This window comes from Phlebotomus papatasi, chromosome 2 (assembly GCF_024763615.1).
Source record: "Phlebotomus papatasi isolate M1 chromosome 2, Ppap_2.1, whole genome shotgun sequence".
Taxonomy (NCBI): domain Eukaryota; kingdom Metazoa; phylum Arthropoda; class Insecta; order Diptera; family Psychodidae; genus Phlebotomus; species Phlebotomus papatasi.
The window spans coordinates 7,446,952-7,467,453 of record NC_077223.1 but is presented as its reverse complement, the minus strand read 5'-3'; the positions used below and the strand labels follow the sequence as shown (position 1 = coordinate 7,467,453).

Sequence of the window (20,502 nt, the reverse complement as noted above, 5' to 3'; positions counted from 1 at the left end):
TGAGTAATTTTATCACACTACTGATTTTAAAAATTCTTAGAAATAGTTTCATAGTAACAAATGCCCAGAATGCAGTCCCTGAACAATCTGTCCATAGGTCTAACAAAAGGAAAATTGAGGTGAAAAGCTCGAGGCAGCATTGGAAAAGTTTCCTGTGCAGAAACAATTTGTCAGTTTGTCTATCACGTTGTTGTGCCAAACGTGATCAAGTTTATTGCTAAAGAGAGTTGGTGCAATGTACTTGAGGAAAAACTCCCAATCTCAGAGAGATTTGAGGGAAGAACTTTTGTACCCGCAAGACATTAAAATAATTCCACAGTAAATTAGAAAATTATTCATTCTACATGTTGCAACTCACACAAAGTAGTGGTGACCAATCGAACTTCACCCTTGACTTATCCATATCAATTAAAATAAATTGTTTCCCAAATCCCAATCAACCCCAAAGATTGAAAACTAACTTTTATCATCCAACACTTTTAACACTTTGGACTTTTAGTTCTTCTTTCGCTCTCTCAAAATAGTGAATACCAGGTACGGAAAATTCGCTGAGTGCTCACACTGACTGAGAGAAATCCGAAAAACTTAAAAAAAAATATTCCGGAAATGTTTATTTTACCCTGCAATATTTTTCCGAAATCGGTGTAAATATTATGCTTTTTAGGTGTATTAGGGGTTAAAGTTACCCTTTTTCATATTAATTGTACTTCAATTTTTTTTCATATTAAAGTTATGAGGAAAAATGTTAATCGCACCCCCTTTTTCTCAGTGTAGACTCACAAGTTCAAGAATTTCGCGATATAGGAGGAAGTAGGGTATTTTTCTACTATTATTAAATGGAACTGAGCCATATCACAATGTAATTTAGCTTCTCAATCTGTTTGTGCAGCTCAATTCCATTTAAAAATAGGAGAAACATCCCAATTTCAAAGCTGCACCAATTTCAAAGGTACTCCACTTCCCTCTAATAGTTTAATTTACTTTACAAATTTTGACTGAAAAATCACAAAATCTTAAAAAAAAAACCATTTCGGTAATGTTAGTTTTATTCCTATTGTTCCGAAATCAGTGTAAATATTACCTTTTTAAGTGTATAAAGGGGTTAGAGTTACACCTACGGAACAAAATACCACAAAACATTGCAAAATTTACATAAAAAATTGTTGAAATCTTGGTTGATATATTTTAACACATGAAAAGTGTAGCCTTTATAACGAAAAAAAAGTCAATTGTATCATTTTTTTTCAGAGTTTGGCAAATAATTGGCATTAAATTAATCATTTAAAATAAATAAATCTTGTCAATTATTTCAATATCCATATTTTCATAATGTCACAAATCACACAATGAAGCAAATTTAAAGTTATTTATGGTGCAATAACCACTATGTGCCAATGAATAACTATCCACCACTCCTACTAATTTTTGCAATAACAATAATAATAATTTATGCTGCATTGACTAAAAAAGTTCATGGAAGGAGTATATTAATTTTCCGATTTTAATTTAATTTTTAGCATTTTTACTATTAAATTACTGATTTTGATAGTGGTAATATTCTGAGGTTGCAGTTAACACTTCGCTACCAAATTTGATGCATGGACTTAATGAGAGAGAGCATTATACATAAAATCAGCTATTTTTAACTTGTTAGAGTTCTGGAGCTTAAACGGTAGAAGATATCGACTTCTGGTCTTCGATAACCCCCTGTATAAATCTAGGTTGTCTAGAGGAATTCTTTTCTTCGCAGTTTCTCAATAAGTTATCTCTTGGCTTAACCCTTTAAGGACGAAAAATAGCGGTCAGAGAAAATTACTTTTTCTGACTTTTTAGAGCATAACAGAGCTTTACAAGGTAGTATGAAAATTTTCATTTTTGGGTCACCGGTGACCCAATTGTCCTTAAAGGGTTAAGGATGATAGAGAAACCCGTGTCCCATTTTTTTTCCTACAACCTTCTAAAGTTAAGTTTTCCTCTATGGTGTCTACACACTAGAAGCAATTTTCGTCAAAAATGGCCTTTTTTAAAAGAATCTGACGTTTCTGCCTACAAGGATAGGGGAAATTTTCTTTAAAAAGGCAATTTTTTACAGAAATTTCTACTAAGTGTGTAAAGGCCCTTTAGACGTTTTGATTATTCCTACACTGGTAAAAATAAAAGGGTCAAATTGACCCTTTTCAATAAAAATGGATCATATTTGACCCTTTGAAAGGTTCACTTGAATCTTTTAAAATTTTGTATGCATATTTATCACGATATATCGTGTTTTATCGTAAATTTATTACTCTTATCGTATTTCTCTCATCTGAGCGAACTCCAAAGATAACTTTTTCATTGTATTTGTTCGTTTATTCCAGAGTTAAATATAGGTGTCAAAACAGTGACCCTTTCAAATGATCATCGGTGACCCTTTTATTTTTACCAGTTTATCCTAATTTTTCGTACTCTTCTTCTTCTTCTTTTGAACATCACAAAAAATGAATTGCGTTGGATTTTGGATTTGGAGGTAGTCCCGCTGAACATGTCGACATCGACACCTATCGCCAGAAAAATCGCCATCTTGGATTATTCAAGGTCAAAGTTCAACCAACCTAGAGGGCCTAATTTTTAACGGATTTGGTTAAATTTCGACTTTTTTGAAAGATCTTGAAATTCCGAACCCGACTGCATCAACCACAATAGGTGATGGGTCGGGAAAGTAACAGTATTAGTTCTATTTTAAAAATACTGTTTTTTCTCGTTTTTCAGTATATTTTGACCCAACGGTAAGAGATATTGACTTACGGATTTTAATGTGCTTTCTAAAATGACATATTCTCGATGGTAATCTCTTTGTTTTCCCCCCTCCCCCTTAATGCGTTCCCTATACTCCAGAAATACGTCAAAAATGAGGTTTTCTAACTTTGCAAAAAATTGAACCTAGCGATTTCAATGATTTTCGGATATAATTTTTTGTTAGACCAAGTAAAACGAAACAATTTGAGAAAAAGAATTGCATTTTATATTTTTATTGATTGATAATGTCCAACAGATGGTCCTTGCACCCTATTGAATATTATTAAGGGAAACCGGGCCGAATTAAGCAATGATAGAATTAGTGAAATGTTATAGTTTGCTTTAGAAAGAGTCGTATATTAAGCGAACTACTATTTATTCAGAGTGAACATCTGCCTTCCTTGTTATTTAAATAACTATCAGTATCATTTTAACATTTTTTTTACAAAAATGAAATTTTCTTTTCCTAAATAATTCTGCCCCTGTCTCCCATATTGGGCCTTACTTTTCAAATCTCCAGATAGCTTTAATTTGCATTACTTTCATTTACTTAAAACCCCATAAGCAATTTTGAACAGAATTCTTTTATCTTCTACCTAAGTTACGAGTGAATCGGTGGAAGCGACAATTTATTAAATCCCCTTAAATCATGAATCTTTCATCCCTTTAAAATGAAGCAAGGGAATGGGAAAATGTTTTTTGAACATTCCGACCATTGCTTAAAAAATATTTCCCAGAAGTATGGAAAATATTTCAGAATACTTGTCGGTACGCTGTGAAGTACTCCTCCGGAAAAAAAAACAGAGAGAAAACACCAAAAGGGTTCCAGAGGGAGGAAAATGAGCAGAAATGGTCCGTGAAAGTTCAAGCTTTTTCTCGCCCCAGAAACCTTCCTGTGAATGAATTTTGAAAGTACCACCCCGAATGGAAATTTATCCTTGGCAATTTTTTTTTTATCATCCTCTTCCAAGGGGAGTTTTGGTGCTGGTGATCTAAACGTTATGATTCTGGACGGTGTGACCATGGAGAGGACTCTTGTGAGTTGCATATTCAAAAACTTTGGAAGCTTTCACAGACAGCGACTCGATTTATGACTCATCTTTGCATATTTTTCCATATGCAAACGTCTACTTCAGGCTATTCCCAGTTTCACCCGGAAAATTCCACCAGTCCCTGACCAAGAGAGAGAGAGGGCTTGTCCCTGAGGGAAACAAGGATCCCATTGGTAGGACGTGACCAAACTATTAAGTATAATTAAGTTTTGGAGAAAAAGGATTACTTCTGCCACCGCTGGAGTGTGGCATTTTATGAGAACATTGAAGAGAGAAGAAAGATTGGGCAAGCCTCATTAGTCACTCCTGGGCAACATGCAAAAATGTTCAGGAAGTTCTCTTGGTGAAAGCAAAGAGTTAAAGCTCCCACCTCTATAAATGACTCACCCTCTTCTGCTTTTTGCCGAATACTTCAATAATTCCAAGGATTTCCACACAAGAATGATAGCACTTTGCACAAGATGCTCCTCAAGAGGAGATGGTGTGACCTCCTCATGGCCATAATAGCCAATGGTCGGTGGAAGATGAAAAACGACTGGGAGCCCCAACATTTGTCACCTCTCGTGATCTTTTCATCTTTTCTGGGGGGAAAATGAGGGAAAATGGGATGAGGGGAGGAATGTCTTCGACGCCCAGGCAGCTGCTCAGGCAACTTCTTAATCGTCTAGAAAGCGACTCTTCATAAAATTAACACAATGAAAACATTCAAACAATTTTTGCAAGTACAGGAATACCCTCAAACTCTTCACATTTTGATGCACAATTTCTTAATTAAGAGAATGCAATGAAAAAGTTAAGATCATCAAATGAAGTTTTCATATTTTTGAAATTATTGAAATTTCTGCATAAAATAGATGTTACAAAAACGCTACAGTTTTGTAGAATCTTTAAATCCTAATGAGAAGAAGAAAACTTTAAGTCTTCAAGGATCCCAAATAGCAAAATAAAGCCAGAAAACTACTATTTACGTCTGGGGCGATCTCCGGCCTCTCTAAAATGATGGCCGGACTTTCCGGTTACTTTCAGTTGAGGCCAAAAGGGGACGACTGTGACCTTGTTTTACCTTCAGTGAGGCAAATGGCCTACCGGGAGTTCCGGCTTGAGTGAAAACGGACTGAAAGAATTTTGCCTACTATCGGGAGTTCATAAAAAGTAATTTTTGAAATGCCTGTTACCGCTGAAAATAGGTTGAAAAATTGGTACCTAAATGTCTTACATACATCACGGCGGTTCCATAACTTATCCTAAAAATATCTCCTGCCCATTAAAGGCCCATCAAGCGGACTGGACCGCGACAACTAACTATCGTGTGTCCAGACTGTTCATTGCCAATATCGATAAAAAACGGACGGTTTCTTCAAAAGGTTTGAAGAAACATCTGCATAATATTGTCTTTCAATGCGATTCAACAGGGGATGTAATGAGACTGAGGAGGCGGTCATACACCTTGTGTGTGATTGCTCCAGTTTATGTAATTTGGGGCGGAAGTTGCTTAGTAAAGCGATGCTGCCTCAAAGTGAATTATCAAGGATATAGCCGGCCTGTTTGATAGAGTTTATCCGGAGAACGGGTTGGCTTGACACACCCTGCCCTTAATAGAAGAAAATTCTTAGGGGATGCATAATGGGCCCAATACAGAGCCTTGGATGCAGCGGTCAACATTGACCGCCCCTTCTGCTAAATCTAAATCTACTGCGAGAGGCCCGACCGGATCCCTGAATGAACGTTGTAGCCACTTAAGTGGCTAAAGCCCAAACCAATCACAAGTCATTTCAATGACTATTCAGGCTACTAATACTACTTGGCTAAGACGGGTCCCGGTCAAAATCCCGAAAGCCAAAATCTCGAACGCCAAAATCCCGAAAGCCAAAATCCCGAAAGCCAAAATCACGAATTTTTAAAAGTGTCATAGCTACTCCCACGATTGCACCCGTGCTTGCTGGAGGCAAAGGGAAATCTTCTGTGTCTTGGGAAATTATTCTACACATTTTCCTCCATATAATTTAACGCCTTTCAGGATTTTCAACATTCGGGATTTTGGCCTTTTCGGGATTTTGGCTTTCGGGATTTTGGCTGACACCGGCTAAGACAGTTTGTGAAACTACAGAGATTTTCAAAAAAAAAAAAAAAGGAAATGCAAAAAGATACGAAGACCATAAATCGATGTTCTCTAATGTTTTGTTTTGACAAAAAATTGGATAAGCAAAATATTGAAGTTTTACAGCGTCCACCGCCATCTTAGCCAACGTCATGAATTTAAAAAAATTAAAATAAGAACAAATAATGCTGCTGTGCTGCAAGTGCTTTCTAACTGTGAATAAGATGTCATGCCCTTTAAGATAACCTTTTTAAGATATTTTTTCAATAAGAATCTAACGATTATTTCTTCTTACTCCCTCCGTTCCGAAATAAGTCGTACGTTTGGGGAAAAATTAGGGATTAAGGAATGGTTTCAGAGAATGTTTTTGTTATTGGCAAATATCTTGTGTATGAACTATCCTCCATGTTCAGGGATAATATGAGGATCCTATCACGATGGTATGTTGAGGATTCGATATGTTGAAGTTGTCCATTTTTCGCGTTTTTTTCAAAGAGCTCCGGTAGATAGTTAATTACTAAAAAATGGACTGTGATTAACATTACAGGATAGAATTTGTTCTAAATTTTTAGTATGCACAAGTAGAACTCAACAGTTATTACCGATATGACATTTTTTATTGCTCAAATTTTGCAGAATGAGCAATAAAAAGAATATCCATTTTTTATGTGTTCGAATATCTGGATGCAAAATGGTGAGAAATAGGGACTTGGGACCTTCAGAGGACCCCCCAAAAGTTGACCCTGGGACACTTTATATGTTTCTCTAAAACATATTCTGAATTGAAAAAAAGAAATCGCACGACGTGTTTTCGAGCAATCCCAAAAAACATGATTTTGAAGGGAAAGGGAAGGAGTGGGGGCAAAATAAATAACATATTAATGTTCCCAGGGTCAACTTATGGGGGGGTCCCCCGAACGTCCCAAGTCTGTATCTCTCACCATTCTGCATCTATGTTAGATTGAAAATAAAACGCCAAAAATAAGACATTTTGAAGACATTCATTCCTCAAGATACCATCAAGACCGGACCCCAATTTTAGTACTGAACATAAGCAATAGTTCTTTACAAGAGATAATTGTTGATACATAAAACATTTACCAACAAACTTTCCCTTAATTCCAATTTTTCCCAAACGTATGACTTATTTCGGAACAAGATTTTTTCCCAAACGTACGACTTATTTCGGAACGGAGGGAGTATTTACTTAATGCTTGTTATCCAAGGAGACATTTCATCCATATTCGCTAGGGACTTTTTTTCTATTCCTTCTGAAAATTTCCCAAGGTCAACTGTAAAACTGTATTTTAGAGCGAATTTGTGAACCAGTTATGGTCAATTGGGATTAATTTAAAATCAAACTTTATGAAAATAATCCTAGAAAACATCAAAAATCTGTATAAAATTTCCAGTCAAGAGAAATTCCAACTGGCTTCAAGGCTTCCAAAGTAACGAATCGGTTAATGATTTTTTGAAATTCTTTTGAAATTTTCTGAAATTTAGTTGCATACTTCATTGATAACTTTTGAATCGCTTGAAACAGAATAAAATAGAACAATTTCTAAACCGGAATCTTGATATTTCCTCACAGTTTTGGAAAAGCAAAAGAAAAAGAAGTGTTTTTCTTATTCTAATTTCGCTCTTTTCTGAGAAAACTGGAAAGTGTCTAGAATAAGGTTAAGAATGGTGTAATGTATGAGATATTTGTTATATTGTCCGTGCTAAGTTTCCGTCTATAAACCAGACCCATCATCATTATTCCCATTTTAAACTTAAAATTTGCAGAAAATTTTCACGAAATTTTCAAACTGATTGAAGGGTTTTCCTGAGAGTTTGTTAATAGGCAGAATCCCCCTGTGGACAATTAGAGATATTCAACTATTTTAATAAACGCTTTTTCCTGCGCTACGCCACTTCAGTCGTCCCCTCTTGCTATCGCAATGAATCAAGAGCAATTATGCGAGTGCAGAGATGCACTCATCATCTCAAGAATACGGGGGTGGACTGATTAACCACGAGAAGGTGCTAGAACAGGAGGTGAGATCGTACTGAATGCAGCACTGGTGGAAGGGGCGTCCCTTGAGTAACCTCTTCCAGGTCATCCTTAAAAGGCCTGCCGCCAAACGACGACATCGCGCGCCCTGACGCAAACCATCTATGGATCGTCGTCTATTTTCGCAATCTCGAGGGAATATATAAAATAGCCCACAAATTTACTCTTGCACTCACTTGCTCTTCTGATATTTGTCCGTTATTATTCTTCATATCACGCGCATCCCGTCGGATTATATCGCGAACTACACTGTAAGTGATCTTTCGAGAAAAATTCTACTGTGCGTGCAATCTTTTGTGATAGATAGAGTGATAGTCTGATAAGATTTATTTCAAGGAAAGAAGCGTTTTAGGTGGTTTTTTTAGTGAAGTTTATCTTGTATTGTTAAAGAATTAAATATAAAAGTATTTTCTTTTTAAAGTAAATCCTCTAATGGATCTTAAATTTAAGGAGTCGTAGTAACTCAGGCTTTGTGATGTAGTGAACCCGTAGGGAAATTCTGTAAGAGTATGACAATATCATATGACAAATTTTAATGGTAAATCCTGGAGTAGGATAACATTAAAACATTGTGAACATTGTGAAGCTTTAGTACTGATATGAGTTGGATTTTTAATTAGTTGTTCGGTATTTTGCTTATAAAAAAAATTAAATTTGTCATATGACATTGTCATACAGTTACAGAATTGCCCTACTGGTTTGATCCTTGATCGAATCACGACGAATGAAAATTAAAAAACCAGTAAAAGTTTAAAAAAAAAGTGAAGCAAAAGATATTAAAAAAATTAAAAAGAAAATGTGAATGGTTTTTCTTTAATATTAAAAAAAAGCATTTAAAAATAAATTTTCATAAAATCCTCTTTTTTGGTCAATTGCTAAATTTTCTTTAGCCTTAATTTTAGTTCAATTTTTGTAATTTGAGGAAATATTTCCTTTTTAATTTATAGAAAATTAAATTTTCATTTCTTCGGAAGAATGAGGTGCTGCTACCGTTTCTTCCAAAATCGGATTTAATATTAGAACGACTTGAAAATTAAAAATTGTAATAGTCTTTCAATTATTCGTTTGTTCATTAAAATTTTTAAATCTTATTTTTATTTGAAAATTTAAATAAAATTAATAAAATCTTCAACAATTGTTTTCTTTTTTTGAAAAAAAATATATAGACATTAAAAATAGACAAATTGGCTAAAAAGGGAAATGCCGGTTCTTTTTGAACACGATTTTGATATTAAAAAATATTAGTTTTTTTTAATATTAGATTGTGGAATTTAAAAAACTTATTTAAAAAAATTAACAATATCTAAAACAAAAAGAATAGCATTAGCCTTCATTCTTTTCTTTTAGAAAATAATTTGTAAATAAAATAAGAGGTTACAGTTCTTTACAAATTCGATTTTGAGAAAAACAACATATTATTTTATTCTTTTCTTTTTTCAAACATTTGTCGTTCCAAAAGTGTAATCCAGTGTTTTTCGAATGCGATTTCGAAAACTTTTTTTTACAATTATTAGTTTTTCTTCTCAAGACTTTTATTTTTAGAAACACATTATTAAATAGGATTTGAAATATAATAAAATAATCAAATATCTTTTTAGTAAGAACTGGAAACTAGAAGTAGATTTCCTCAACTATAGATAATAATAATTAAATTAAATTAAAGAATAACCTGCAATTAAAATTAGGTTCCAGTTCTTTACAAATTCGGTTTTGAAAAAATAATCCTATTTTAAATATTTTTCGTTGTAATAATTAAAATTTTTAGAAATATTTTTTAAATAATATTAACAAGAACTAAAACGAAAAGAATAGCATAGCCTTTATTCTTTTCTTTTAGAAATTAATTTGCAAATAAAATTAGGTTCCAGTTCTTTACAATTCCGGTTTTTGAAAAAAAAAAACATTATTCTTTTTCTTTTTTTTCAAACATTTTTTGTTCCAAAAGTGTATTCCAGTGCTTTTCTTATGCGATTTCGAAAACTAGTTTTTTTGTTCAAATATTAGTTTTTCTTTTCAAAAGTTTTATTTTTAGAAATAAATTATAAAATAGGATTTAAAATATAATAAAATCCATAAAATAATCAAAAATATTTTTAGTAAGAACTAGAAACTAGAACTAAGACTAAACTTCTAGTAGATTTTCTCATTTAAAAATAATTTTGAAACAAAAGCGAACATTTTCGTTCTTTTTGATAAAATAAAAACATATCAGTTTTTTTCAAATATTAAAAATAAATAAATAAGAACTAAAATCAGAAGTTTCAAATAGCTTATAATTCTTTTCTTTAGGAAAAAATTGAACCTAAAAAAAGAATAATTTGCAATTAAAATTAGGTTCCAGTTCTTTACAAATTCGGGTTTAAAAAATATTTCAAAACTTTGTCATTGGGTTGGGATAATTAAAATTTTTAGGAATAAATATTTTTTAAAGTAAGTTTTAAAATAAAGCAATTAAATAAATTTGAATGCGTAATACTGTAATGCGTTCTTTTCGAATGCGGATTTGAAAACTTGTTTTACTAAAATAATAGTTTACTTTTTCAAAAGTTTTATTTTTAGAAATAAATTAGGAATAAGGATTTATAAATAATTAGGAAAATTTATATTTTCTTCTTTTTGGTCAAAAATATTTTCTAAAATAGAAAAGAAATTATTGAAGATTTTACAAAAACAAAAATACAGGGCATTCTATTTGCAAATTCGTTCCAATGCAAACGTTCAAATTCGGTTTTAGGAATATACTGAACAAAATCTAATCCAATAAGTTTTTTTTTATATTATTCTTAGTTCACAAATTGTTATTTTAGGATACTTTTTATAAGTTTTAATATCCAATAAACCTAATGAATATATACCTATTTGTTTTCCTGAAATACCGGAAATCGCGGAAAACCGTTTTTCAAAACTAAAATTTTAATTGATTAAAAATTAAGTAAATTCAGCACAAATTATTTTTAAAAAAATCAGGATCTCAAAAATGTAACAAAATTATCAACAATATGGAAATCCGGAAGTCGTCGGGAAGAGACAGTCACTCAGGGAAACACATCAACTATCTCCAGAGCTTTCGGATCGGTCTCTAAATGATGTACTGATGAAGGCTTGGAGACCGAGCCAAAAGCTCTGGAGATAGTTGATGTGTTTCCCTGAGTGATCGTCTCTTCCCGGCGACTTCCGGATTTCCCTATTGTTGATAGCAATTAACGTCGGCTTATTCCAACAAAGTAAGAAAATTATTAATTTGACTTACCTTATTGATGTCGTTGATTGCAGCAGGTGAAAACCGGAAGTCTAATAGCTCAAGATGTGTGACGAAGAGGCTGCTGCGTTGGTCGTGGACAATGGATCGGGAATGTGCAAGGCCGGCTTTGCCGGAGACGACGCCCCGCGTGCCGTCTTCCCCTCCATCGTAGGTCGCCCGAGGCATCAGGGCGTGATGGTGGGTATGGGTCAGAAGGATTCGTACGTGGGTGACGAGGCCCAGAGCAAACGAGGTATCCTCACGCTCAAATACCCCATTGAGCATGGCATCATCACCAACTGGGATGACATGGAGAAGATCTGGCATCACACCTTCTACAATGAGCTCCGTGTGGCCCCCGAGGAGCACCCAGTACTCCTCACTGAGGCTCCCCTCAATCCCAAGGCCAATCGCGAGAAGATGACTCAGATCATGTTTGAGACCTTCAACTCCCCGGCCATGTATGTTGCCATCCAGGCTGTACTCTCCCTGTACGCCTCCGGTCGTACCACCGGTATTGTCCTGGACTCCGGAGATGGCGTTTCGCACACCGTACCCATCTATGAAGGTTACGCTCTGCCCCATGCCATCCTCCGTCTCGATCTGGCCGGTCGCGATCTCACCGACTACCTCATGAAGATCCTCACGGAGCGCGGTTACTCCTTCACCACCACGGCCGAGCGGGAAATTGTGCGTGACATCAAGGAGAAGCTCTGCTACGTAGCTCTGGACTTTGAGCAGGAAATGGCCACAGCAGCCGCTTCCACCTCCCTGGAGAAATCCTATGAATTGCCCGACGGACAGGTCATCACCATTGGCAATGAGCGCTTCCGCTGTCCCGAGGCCCTCTTCCAGCCATCCTTCCTTGGCATGGAATCCTGCGGCATCCACGAGACCGTCTACAACTCCATCATGAAGTGCGACGTGGACATCCGCAAGGATCTCTATGCCAACACAGTACTCTCCGGAGGCACCACCATGTACCCAGGTAAGGACATTTTGAATGAAACAATGAGAAACCATCCCTAAAAATCCCTAATCATTCCCATTTTGCAGGTATCGCCGATAGGATGCAAAAGGAGATTACTGCTCTAGCTCCATCAACAATCAAGATCAAGATTATTGCTCCTCCTGAGAGGAAATACTCCGTCTGGATTGGTGGTTCCATCTTGGCTTCTCTGTCCACCTTCCAGCAAATGTGGATCTCCAAGCAGGAATATGATGAATCTGGCCCAGGCATTGTCCATCGCAAATGCTTCTAAAAGACACCCAAATTTCTCTAAAGACTCGATCTCAGTATTAAAGAGACACAATAAATGCAATTTCAATCTGAGTCATCATTTAATTCTTCTTCGTCGGCAGTCCTCCGGCATTCCCTGAACTTCGAGTAGAACCAATTAGCAAAGCTCAGTCTGAGCTTGAGAGGTCGAAGTGCATCCAAATCTTTCTTTTCCAGAACCGAGAGGGATTCCCTGAAAATTTTATTTGATATTCCTGGAGTTCTTGGAACTTGTAAGGGAGGATTAAAGCTTACTGAATGCTGGGTATATCCTCGGGATCCTTGGTAATGAGAACAAGATCGAGGCAGTAGATGGAGTGAAGCAGGTAAATCATGGCAGTGCTGAGTGCCAAAAGGCTCTGCAAGCGATTGATCCAGAAAAATGGATGAGCTGCTTCTTCGGCATCCGTGAGGAAGAGTAAATGAATGTCCTTTTCCGCATTGGCCATTGAGACAATCGCCGTGGCCAGGAAAAGGACAAAGAAGAAGCCAGAGAGGAAGATTTCCTGGATGATTGACAATTCATAGCGAATTAGGATACCTGTTGGGAATTACCATGAGTTCCGGAAACTTTTCTTCCCCCAAAACCCTCATACTTATTGCCCCAATCAGGGAGACCAGGAAAGCTGCAAAGAACGTCCCGCAAAAGATGAACTGATGCGGAAGGGGTTCAGGTCTGTACAGAAATCCCAGGATGTGAATCACCAAGCAAATCAGGGACTGAATAGCCTCGAGGGATTTAGTAAGAAAGCAAATCTTTATCATTTCTTTTTATTTAAAAAAAAACTTCAGATCTTTATTTGGCAATGACAACTTGGATTGAGAAAAAATTGAAAAAATCAACTTTAGTCTTGAGGATTGAAGATGAATCCAGCAGGTTTTGGCCTGGTGAGTGCTCTACGCGTTGGCTGGACAACGGATGCAGGAATTTCCCTCTCGAGTGCTTTAATGTCAATTTTCTTCGGTTTGGGCTTCTCAACTTTGAACTCCTCCTCCTCATCCTGACTCCAGGAAGGATACTCGCTAACTCTAATTTCCGGTGGCTTAACCTTTGGCTCTATGTAAAACTCTGACTGCATCTCCAGCAACTCGTCAACCTTCTGCTGCGTATCCGAAACCATTGGCATGGGATTCTCATTGAAGTACTCATCATTCTTCTGACGCCAGTAATTCACCTTCTCTTCCGTCTCTCGCTGAATATTCTCAAATTCCTGACGCAGGAGCTTCCTGTCCTTCCTGCTAATGTGTGCAGTATCCTGAAGAATCATCAAGATACTGTCCTCTTTCCCCTCTTCCTTGTACATCGACGCAATGGCCATATTCTTGAGAAAGGGCGACACAGTGGTCAGAGCAAAACTCACAGAATTCCTGTCATTGTTCTGCCATCTCTGAAAATTCCTCGTGTGAATCTTAACCAAGTCTTCAAAGAAATTCTCCGAATGTAGAGCAAGTTGTTCTTTCGTCAGCACCTTGCCTGCATCTTCAAGTTCCAGGGAGAGACTCTTGAATGTGAGCCTCCCAAAAAGTTGCCCATTTTGCATCCGGAGATCAGGACTGAAATTTATGGCATGGGATGAATCAATCATCCGCGAGAGCCTGAGGATTGCTCCGTTGTTCCAATGCTTCGTCATCATGTACTCCTGCCTGGCCGTAACTGGATTCAATTTCTGCAAAGACCATGCAATTCATGCAAATAATGCCCCAAACCGAAAAATTATTATAATCGGTTTCGGAATAATGACCTTTATTTTCCCTAAATTTTCCCCTTGAATTATTCCCAAAAACGATCTTCCAAGGTCATAGATTAATCAGTGAACAAGTTTGGATTCTTTTATAGAATCAATGGATTTCTCGCAAGTAAGAACGATCATTTCAAACGGTTTTGAACCGATACTGAACTGATAAAATCATTATTTTCTCAAAATTCAATTGTTTTTCATCGTAAGGGCTCCGAAAGACGTTTTAACCCTTTAACGACGAGACACTTTTTACGGACTGAAAATCAACAATAAAAATTAAACTGAGAAACATAATCAATGATAAGTCTTACATCTAACCTTAGCAAATCCAACAGAGTCTGATTCGGTGTATTTTGTGCTTCTATGGACGATAGGGACAAAAATACCCCAAAAATTTAAGTAATTTCTCTGACAATACCAATGAATAATATTTTTCGCTTTAATGAAAAATATTACGTATAAGTATTGTAGTTTTTATTGCCAAAAGAGTTTTGCTTAAAAAATATCAGAAGTATGAAAAATAAATAAAATCAATTATGAATTTGGGAATTTAAAAATCAGCCATTTTTTGAGCTTAAATATTTACTACATAGCAAATAGCTAGAGACTTGCAAAAAATATTCTAGATTCTTTCAACCTTCTACTTTATAATTATGTACAGACATTAAAAAAAATTACTTTGGGTAGTCAGGAAAAATTATTTTCTTTATGGGACACCGGCATTCCAATCGTCCTTAAAAGGTTAAGCCCGAAAGAGTGATCGGCCGGCCCGCCGGGAACGGGTTTTAGCCACCCATATGTTCGTGATCAGGAAGTGTGGCCAAACGCATTTTGGCAAAGTTTGTGGCCCATCTCTAAATTAGATCTTCTAAATTAGAATACCCTAAGGGATTGCTCTTTAAAAAAAGCAGAAGAAAGAACTGGAGACTTTAGGATTGAAGAAGTTATCAGTGCACTTTTTTGTCATCTTTACCCCATTATCCTTTCCAATTGAAGAATTTCTGGACTAGGGGAGACCGGGGAGGTTTGGGACAGGGGTAGTGTGGGACAAGGCGATTTTTTCAATTAATTTTTGAAATAAATGGGATTTAGCCACTACTCAATCGTAAGCAATATTAAGATGTATCTTGACTAAAAGAATGGATATCCACAGTTTCATTGTTTTAATTCTATGAACACTTTCTTAAAAATTGATAAAAATTGTACTTTTTGATTTCTCAGTTTTGCTCTTTGTATTTTGTATCAGCGAAATATAATCAAAACTTTTTTATCTCATTAGCTAGCAGTATAATCTGGGGACACATTCTTATAAAAGTTTCAGAGATTATACGCTGTTGTTTTTTACTTAAAGGTTTTAAATAGCAAAACTACCCGCGGGGATGTTTGGGACACCTGAAAGGGGATGAATGTGACGTTGATTTTCGACAAGATTGTAGGTGGCATGCAATTTTTTATTGTCAAAATGGAGAGTAGGGTGGAATCACCAGTTCTCGCCAGTGCCCCACTTCTCGCCACTTACATTGAAATCGCTATTTTTCGCAATTTATGAAATAAATGAGTCGCAATTTATTTGTATTGTTTCTGCTTCTACGCATAGAATCGAAAAATAATAATTATTCGTTTTGGATTCACGATTTTGATCACTTTTTAGAGCAATATTTTAAGCAAGTGCATCGAATCCAACATCTCTTACCAAATGTACTAAATGTCGTCAAATTTTTATCAGGCCAAAAATACCTATTTGGGTAAATAATTTGTCTATTGAATATTTAATTGCACTTGTGGAATACATAAAATTTGTATTTAGTCAATTAATATTTCATTTTATATTATTTTTGTATAAAAATGAGGCATGGCGAGACGTGGTAATATTCTGGAATTGATTTTACCACCTGTCGCCATATCTTTTCAATAGGCGACGCTAACTTCACTTCGTACATTCTCAGATGTCAAATCTGCATTGTTTACTTTCTGCAAAAGCCCCATAATTTGATTTCTCAAATAAAAGTGAAGAAAAATCATTTAAAGAGAGTAATAATAAAGTGATCACAAGGAAAGAGAAATGGTGAATGTATTCTTTTCATAGCATTGCCTAAAATAACCGAGTGTGGTTCTTTTCAAGTGGGTGGCGAGAAGTGGTTACAAATTTTACAAAACTGGCGAAAAGTGGTAAAAAGTGGCGACGAAATGGTTATTTCTGCATTATTAATAAAAATCAGATTTTCAAGTAGTCCAGCGTTATGTTCTAGGATTATTGTTTTCACGTATCTAGAGCCAATACATCTAAGTAACTTTGTGTCAAATTTGACTTATCTTGTAACAAGGATTCAAAAGTTATGATTAAATGAATTTAATTTTTTCCTAAACATGGCGATAGCCGGTTATTCCACCCTAATGCCCAGTTTCTACTGGAAATCTACTTTTTGTGCAAACTTTACCAGTTGAGCAGTTGTCTACAGGGACAATTAAACCATCAATATCTTGGGAATCAATAATTTATTCTCCAAAGGATATTCAACCTTTGCTCAATCCCGTTAAAAGCTATTTTCTTGAAAATTTCTCGAGCAATATCCTCTACAAATCTTACAAGTTCTCCAGAAAAGGCAAAACGAGTACTTTTTCAGAGAAATTAATAAAAAAAACAGGTAATTTGCAGTTGTCGCAAAATCAAACAGGTTCCGTCAATGAGTTCAAAACTAAAAGTTGTAAGAAAATCTACTCGTGTGAGGAATTTGATGTTCATGATTGTAATACTTAGAATAAAAAAGCAAAGAAAGGTAGATGGAAAATAATATGAAAATACTTTAAATAAATGATTGAGAATAAATGACTCTCCTACTGTACAAATTAAATTGGTAATAATTTCTAAGTATGAAAAAAAGATTAAACATTTTTATTTCGATTAGAAATATTTTAAATCTAGTACTTAAAATTAATTAACGTGCTCCAATAATGCAAATTGTGCGAGAAAAAACGCGTCCCAAACATCCCCTTTTGCGTCCCATACTGCCCCACATCGGGCAGGTTTGGGACAAAGCGTCAAGTAAAATGTTTTATCTTATCCAAGAAAACTCAGTTGTTTTCCAAGTTCTATCGAGTATTAGGTGAGATTCTTAACAAAATCTCACCTACTATAATCCTAACAAAATTTCATGTCGTCCGATCGACCTCAAATTTGGCCAAAATGTGTTTCGCCACTTCCTGATTCCGAATATATATGTGGCTAAGTTACGTTCCCGGCCGGCCGGCCGCTCTTTGGAGCTTAATAGCTCCTAAACTAAAAAAGATATCGACTTGCGGTTTTCGGCAAAGGTTATATATCGGGTGAAAATTGCAACTTGGTGCATAGACCCCCCACCCCCCACCCCTCCTTCCGCCATTTTGAAGACCCCCCTTTTTTTTGTTTTCTCAATAGCTCCGCACCTATGGCATCGAGCGGGCTCAAATTTTAGTATGTTATAGCTGGGCCTTAGAGCTTTCCATCAATACCAAACTTAAGGTTCCCCGACCCCCCTGACCCGAGCTATAAGGGTCCAAAAAAAATTTCTTAAAATGGCCATAACTCCGGTTCTAATTGTCAGAATTTAAAAAGTGAGGGCTTTTTGGAAAGCTCTCGTGAAATGCCACTTCCCCTTCTAACATCGCAAGTTCATAAAACCACCGCTAGGGGCGCTTTTTTTAAAAAGAAAATTTTTAAATCTTAAAAGTTAAATAACTCAAAAATTCCATTGTGCATCGGGCTGAAAATTTAGTATGTTGTAGCCGTTGATTATACATATCAAACAAAAAAAAACCTTAAGTCGATCCATAACCCCTGACCCGAGCTATAAGGGGTCAAAGTTCGAACATTGACCGGCCTCTATCTCCGGTTCTAATTAACATAGCGACCTAAATTTTACCTTTTTCGTTTCGTCTCGATGAGCACTTTCAGATGGAAGTTCAAAAAGTCACCACAGGTGGCGCTGTGATAGCGTCAAAATTCATCGAAATTCAAAGTCACTTTTCTCAAAAACGGCATTGTGCAAGTTAATGAAATTTTAGTATGTTGTAGTCCAGTCTAGGACGTTTCCAAAATGGTGCGTATGCGCGCTGTGGTTAAAACAGAACCGGAGATATGAGGGGTCAAAGTTCACAAAATTCAAAAAATCATATCTCCGGTTCTATGTGACCGATTTTGATGAGTGAGGGCTTAAACGAAAGATCACACCAAATGCTACAACTTTCTAGAATATTTGAACTTCGTGGGACCAACACCAGGGGCGCCACAGTCGAAAAACCAATTTCAATATCACATAACCTCAATTATCTCGACTGTCGCTAAACCGATTTTGATGATTACTTCGACACAATTGTAGAACACATTTGTCTCTACATTTCGTCCATACATCATTTTCCGCTCAGACTACGCTATCACTCCGATTTTGCCGTTTAAGTGTGAAAAAAATGATTTTTCCCATAAAAACGCTTTGAAATCACTCAGATGCCAATTTGACTGCCTCTACTCCACCAAGACACTTAGGGTTTTAAATGGAAAGTCCCACAAAATACAACAATTCTTTGAAATAGTTGAAGCTCAACAAATGACTACTTGGGGCACTCTGGATGAAAAAAACGAGTTAAGAAACAAAAAACCTCGCTTATCTTGGTTTCTGAGTAATCGATGAGATCATGTTCTATGGGAAAATTATAGAGAACATTCTGGTCTACATTTCATCCATATATCACTTTTCTGTCAGTTCATCCAAATCCTTGATATTTTGGTTTAAATACAAAATTTGTATAATTTCACGAATTTGATTCAAGATAACTGAATGGCGTCTCCCAACTTCAGCTCTAAATCGAATTTGCATGCACTCCGAGTTAGCTCACGTTAAGAATCTCACCTACATAAGCCGGTTAGGATTATCTGTCCCTTTCTTATAAAGTCAGTACTCGTAAGTATCCTATAGACCCCATAAAATTGTAATACACTATCGTGGTTTTTTGGAATAGTGTCTCAAAGTCAAAACATGAAAAAGTGTCCCAAACCTCCCCGGTCTCCCCTACACTTTTAATTTTTCTGAGAAATTAACAAATTAAAATTTGTGAATATGAATTGATTTTCGATTTATTTGGAGGAAAATTAACGAAATAATGAAACTGTAGTATAGAAAATATATAAATATAATAATTTAGTACTGTATTTATCGTGAAAACAATGACGTCTCCATTTGCAGTAGCGAAAAATTTCCATTTGGAGCAGGTTTTGAATTAGCTTAATTTACCCTAATTATCAGTGCACTATTTTGTCATCTTTTACCCCATTATCCTTTCCAATTAAAGAAATTCTGAAAAACGTCTTCATATTCAGCAGATTTAAATTATTCTGATTTCTAATACTCCCTATCTTCCTACTACGTTATCAAAGATTGAAATTTTAAATTTTTACCTTTCTCAAAAATTGCGTTATCATATCTAACACCGGACTGTACCTTTTGGCAATTTAACGTTGATAGGTTTTTCATTTTCGTTTTTTTTTCGATTTTTATAAAAATTTCCTAGAGATGCAATATTTTCTACGGCGAGGAAATTCCCATTGCATCGAACTTATTTTAATTTAAAAAGAAAATAATTAAATAGACTTACCCATTCGCAGGGAACAATATCAGTGATGCCTCCCAAGAAGATAATCTTGGATTTTTCCTGCATAGACTCTGGCAGGGGCCACAGCCACTTCCCAATACTCTCCATGGAGTACCTGGAATCAGAAAGAATCAAAATTTTAGCGTAAATCTCCCCAGAATGAAGGGAAATGAAGAAAACATGCTTACCCATAATCCAGAGCAAAGAGGAAGAATATCTTCTTCCTGTCAATTGTGTGAGTAATGTAGTCCACTTGAGCCCTTATCCACTTGTCCTCTATGATGTTGTAGTGAGCAACAACCTGTCGAATGGTTCAATTTGTTGAGTTTGCGAAAATTTTTTGCAGAAATTGCAAAAATACCAACCTCATGCACTTTGGGCTCGTAACCTTTATTGGACTTCAAGAAGTATTCCCTGTTGGGCAGTTCTCTTCTGAGATAACCCTCATATGGCTTTGGCAGGAGCTCATCTTCCTCGTGTTGATAATAGAACAGATGAGGATTGATAAACTGAGTAATCTTAATACGAAACATTTTGACTTCCTTTTGGAAAACTCCGTGGAAATTCCCGTAAACAAAATTGCACTTGAACCGGCGTTCAACAGCCAAAGTCAGCCGAAGGCAACCGAAGAGAACCCGATTGC

The 20,502-nt window shown here is 35.9% G+C and overlaps 4 protein-coding genes across 6 annotated transcripts in view; 1 reads left to right on the top strand and 3 right to left on the bottom strand.

Annotated features, from left to right (window-relative positions):
- Positions 1–4,431, bottom strand: part of LOC129802306 (phospholipase B1, membrane-associated-like) — a 62,020-nt gene extending 57,589 nt beyond the window's left edge. The window contains exon 1 of one of the 2 annotated variants that reach the window (XM_055848023.1): positions 4,215–4,431. The gene's annotated coding sequence lies outside the window, so the exon portion shown is untranslated. The remainder of the gene's footprint in view (positions 1–4,214) is intronic. The other variant, XM_055848020.1, reaches the window with a different exon arrangement.
- Positions 4,432–8,059: 3,628 nt separating this feature from the next.
- LOC129802312 (actin, clone 205) lies at positions 8,060–12,552 on the top strand. 2 transcript variants are annotated; one of them, XM_055848033.1, is made up of 3 exons: positions 8,060–8,229; positions 11,252–12,207; positions 12,276–12,552. In XM_055848033.1, exons 2-3 carry the CDS (start codon positions 11,283–11,285, stop codon positions 12,479–12,481), a joined length of 1,131 nt encoding a protein of 376 aa, XP_055704008.1. In that variant the 5' UTR covers positions 8,060–8,229; positions 11,252–11,282; the 3' UTR covers positions 12,482–12,552. The 2 variants fall into 2 exon arrangements, with proteins under 2 accessions (XP_055704008.1, XP_055704006.1); XM_055848031.1 differs by having other exon boundaries at positions 8,152–8,229; positions 11,255–12,207.
- LOC129805041 (uncharacterized) lies at positions 12,544–13,263 on the bottom strand. Its single transcript, XM_055852850.1, has 3 exons — positions 13,095–13,263; positions 12,754–13,039; positions 12,544–12,691 (listed from the first exon to the last, which is right to left on the bottom strand). Exons 1-3 carry the CDS (start codon positions 13,261–13,263, stop codon positions 12,544–12,546), a joined length of 603 nt encoding a protein of 200 aa, XP_055708825.1.
- LOC129802309 (uncharacterized) lies at positions 13,256–20,483 on the bottom strand. The gene is made up of 4 exons (XM_055848028.1): positions 20,225–20,483; positions 20,048–20,160; positions 19,863–19,974; positions 13,256–14,165 (listed from the first exon to the last, which is right to left on the bottom strand). Exons 1-4 carry the CDS (start codon positions 20,390–20,392, stop codon positions 13,344–13,346), a joined length of 1,215 nt encoding a protein of 404 aa, XP_055704003.1. The 5' UTR covers positions 20,393–20,483; the 3' UTR covers positions 13,256–13,343.
- Positions 20,484–20,502: the final 19 nt, after the last annotated feature.

Excerpts from the sequence above, each read along its gene's own strand:
- LOC129802309 (XM_055848028.1), bottom strand. The coding sequence starts at position 20,392 with ATGTTTCGTATTAAGATTACTCAGTTTATCAATCCTCATCTGTTCTAT. Across the intron at positions 20,161-20,224 it reads ACGAGCCCAAAGTGCATGAG|GTTGTTGCTCACTACAACAT; the intron begins GTTGGTATTTTT and ends ACCATTCGACAG. Across the intron at positions 14,166-19,862 it reads ATATTGTTCCCTGCGAATGG|AAATTGAATCCAGTTACGGC; the intron begins GTAAGTCTATTT and ends TGGTCTTTGCAG.
- LOC129805041 (XM_055852850.1), bottom strand. The coding sequence starts at position 13,263 with ATGATAAAGATTTGCTTTCTTACTAAATCCCTCGAGGCTATTCAGTCC. Across the intron at positions 13,040-13,094 it reads CTCCCTGATTGGGGCAATAA|GTATCCTAATTCGCTATGAA; the intron begins GTATGAGGGTTT and ends AATTCCCAACAG. Across the intron at positions 12,692-12,753 it reads GAGGATATACCCAGCATTCA|GGAATCCCTCTCGGTTCTGG; the intron begins GTAAGCTTTAAT and ends TAAAATTTTCAG.
- LOC129802312 (XM_055848033.1), top strand. The coding sequence starts at position 11,283 with ATGTGTGACGAAGAGGCTGCTGCGTTGGTCGTGGACAATGGATCGGGA. Across the intron at positions 12,208-12,275 it reads AGGCACCACCATGTACCCAG|GTATCGCCGATAGGATGCAA; the intron begins GTAAGGACATTT and ends CCCATTTTGCAG.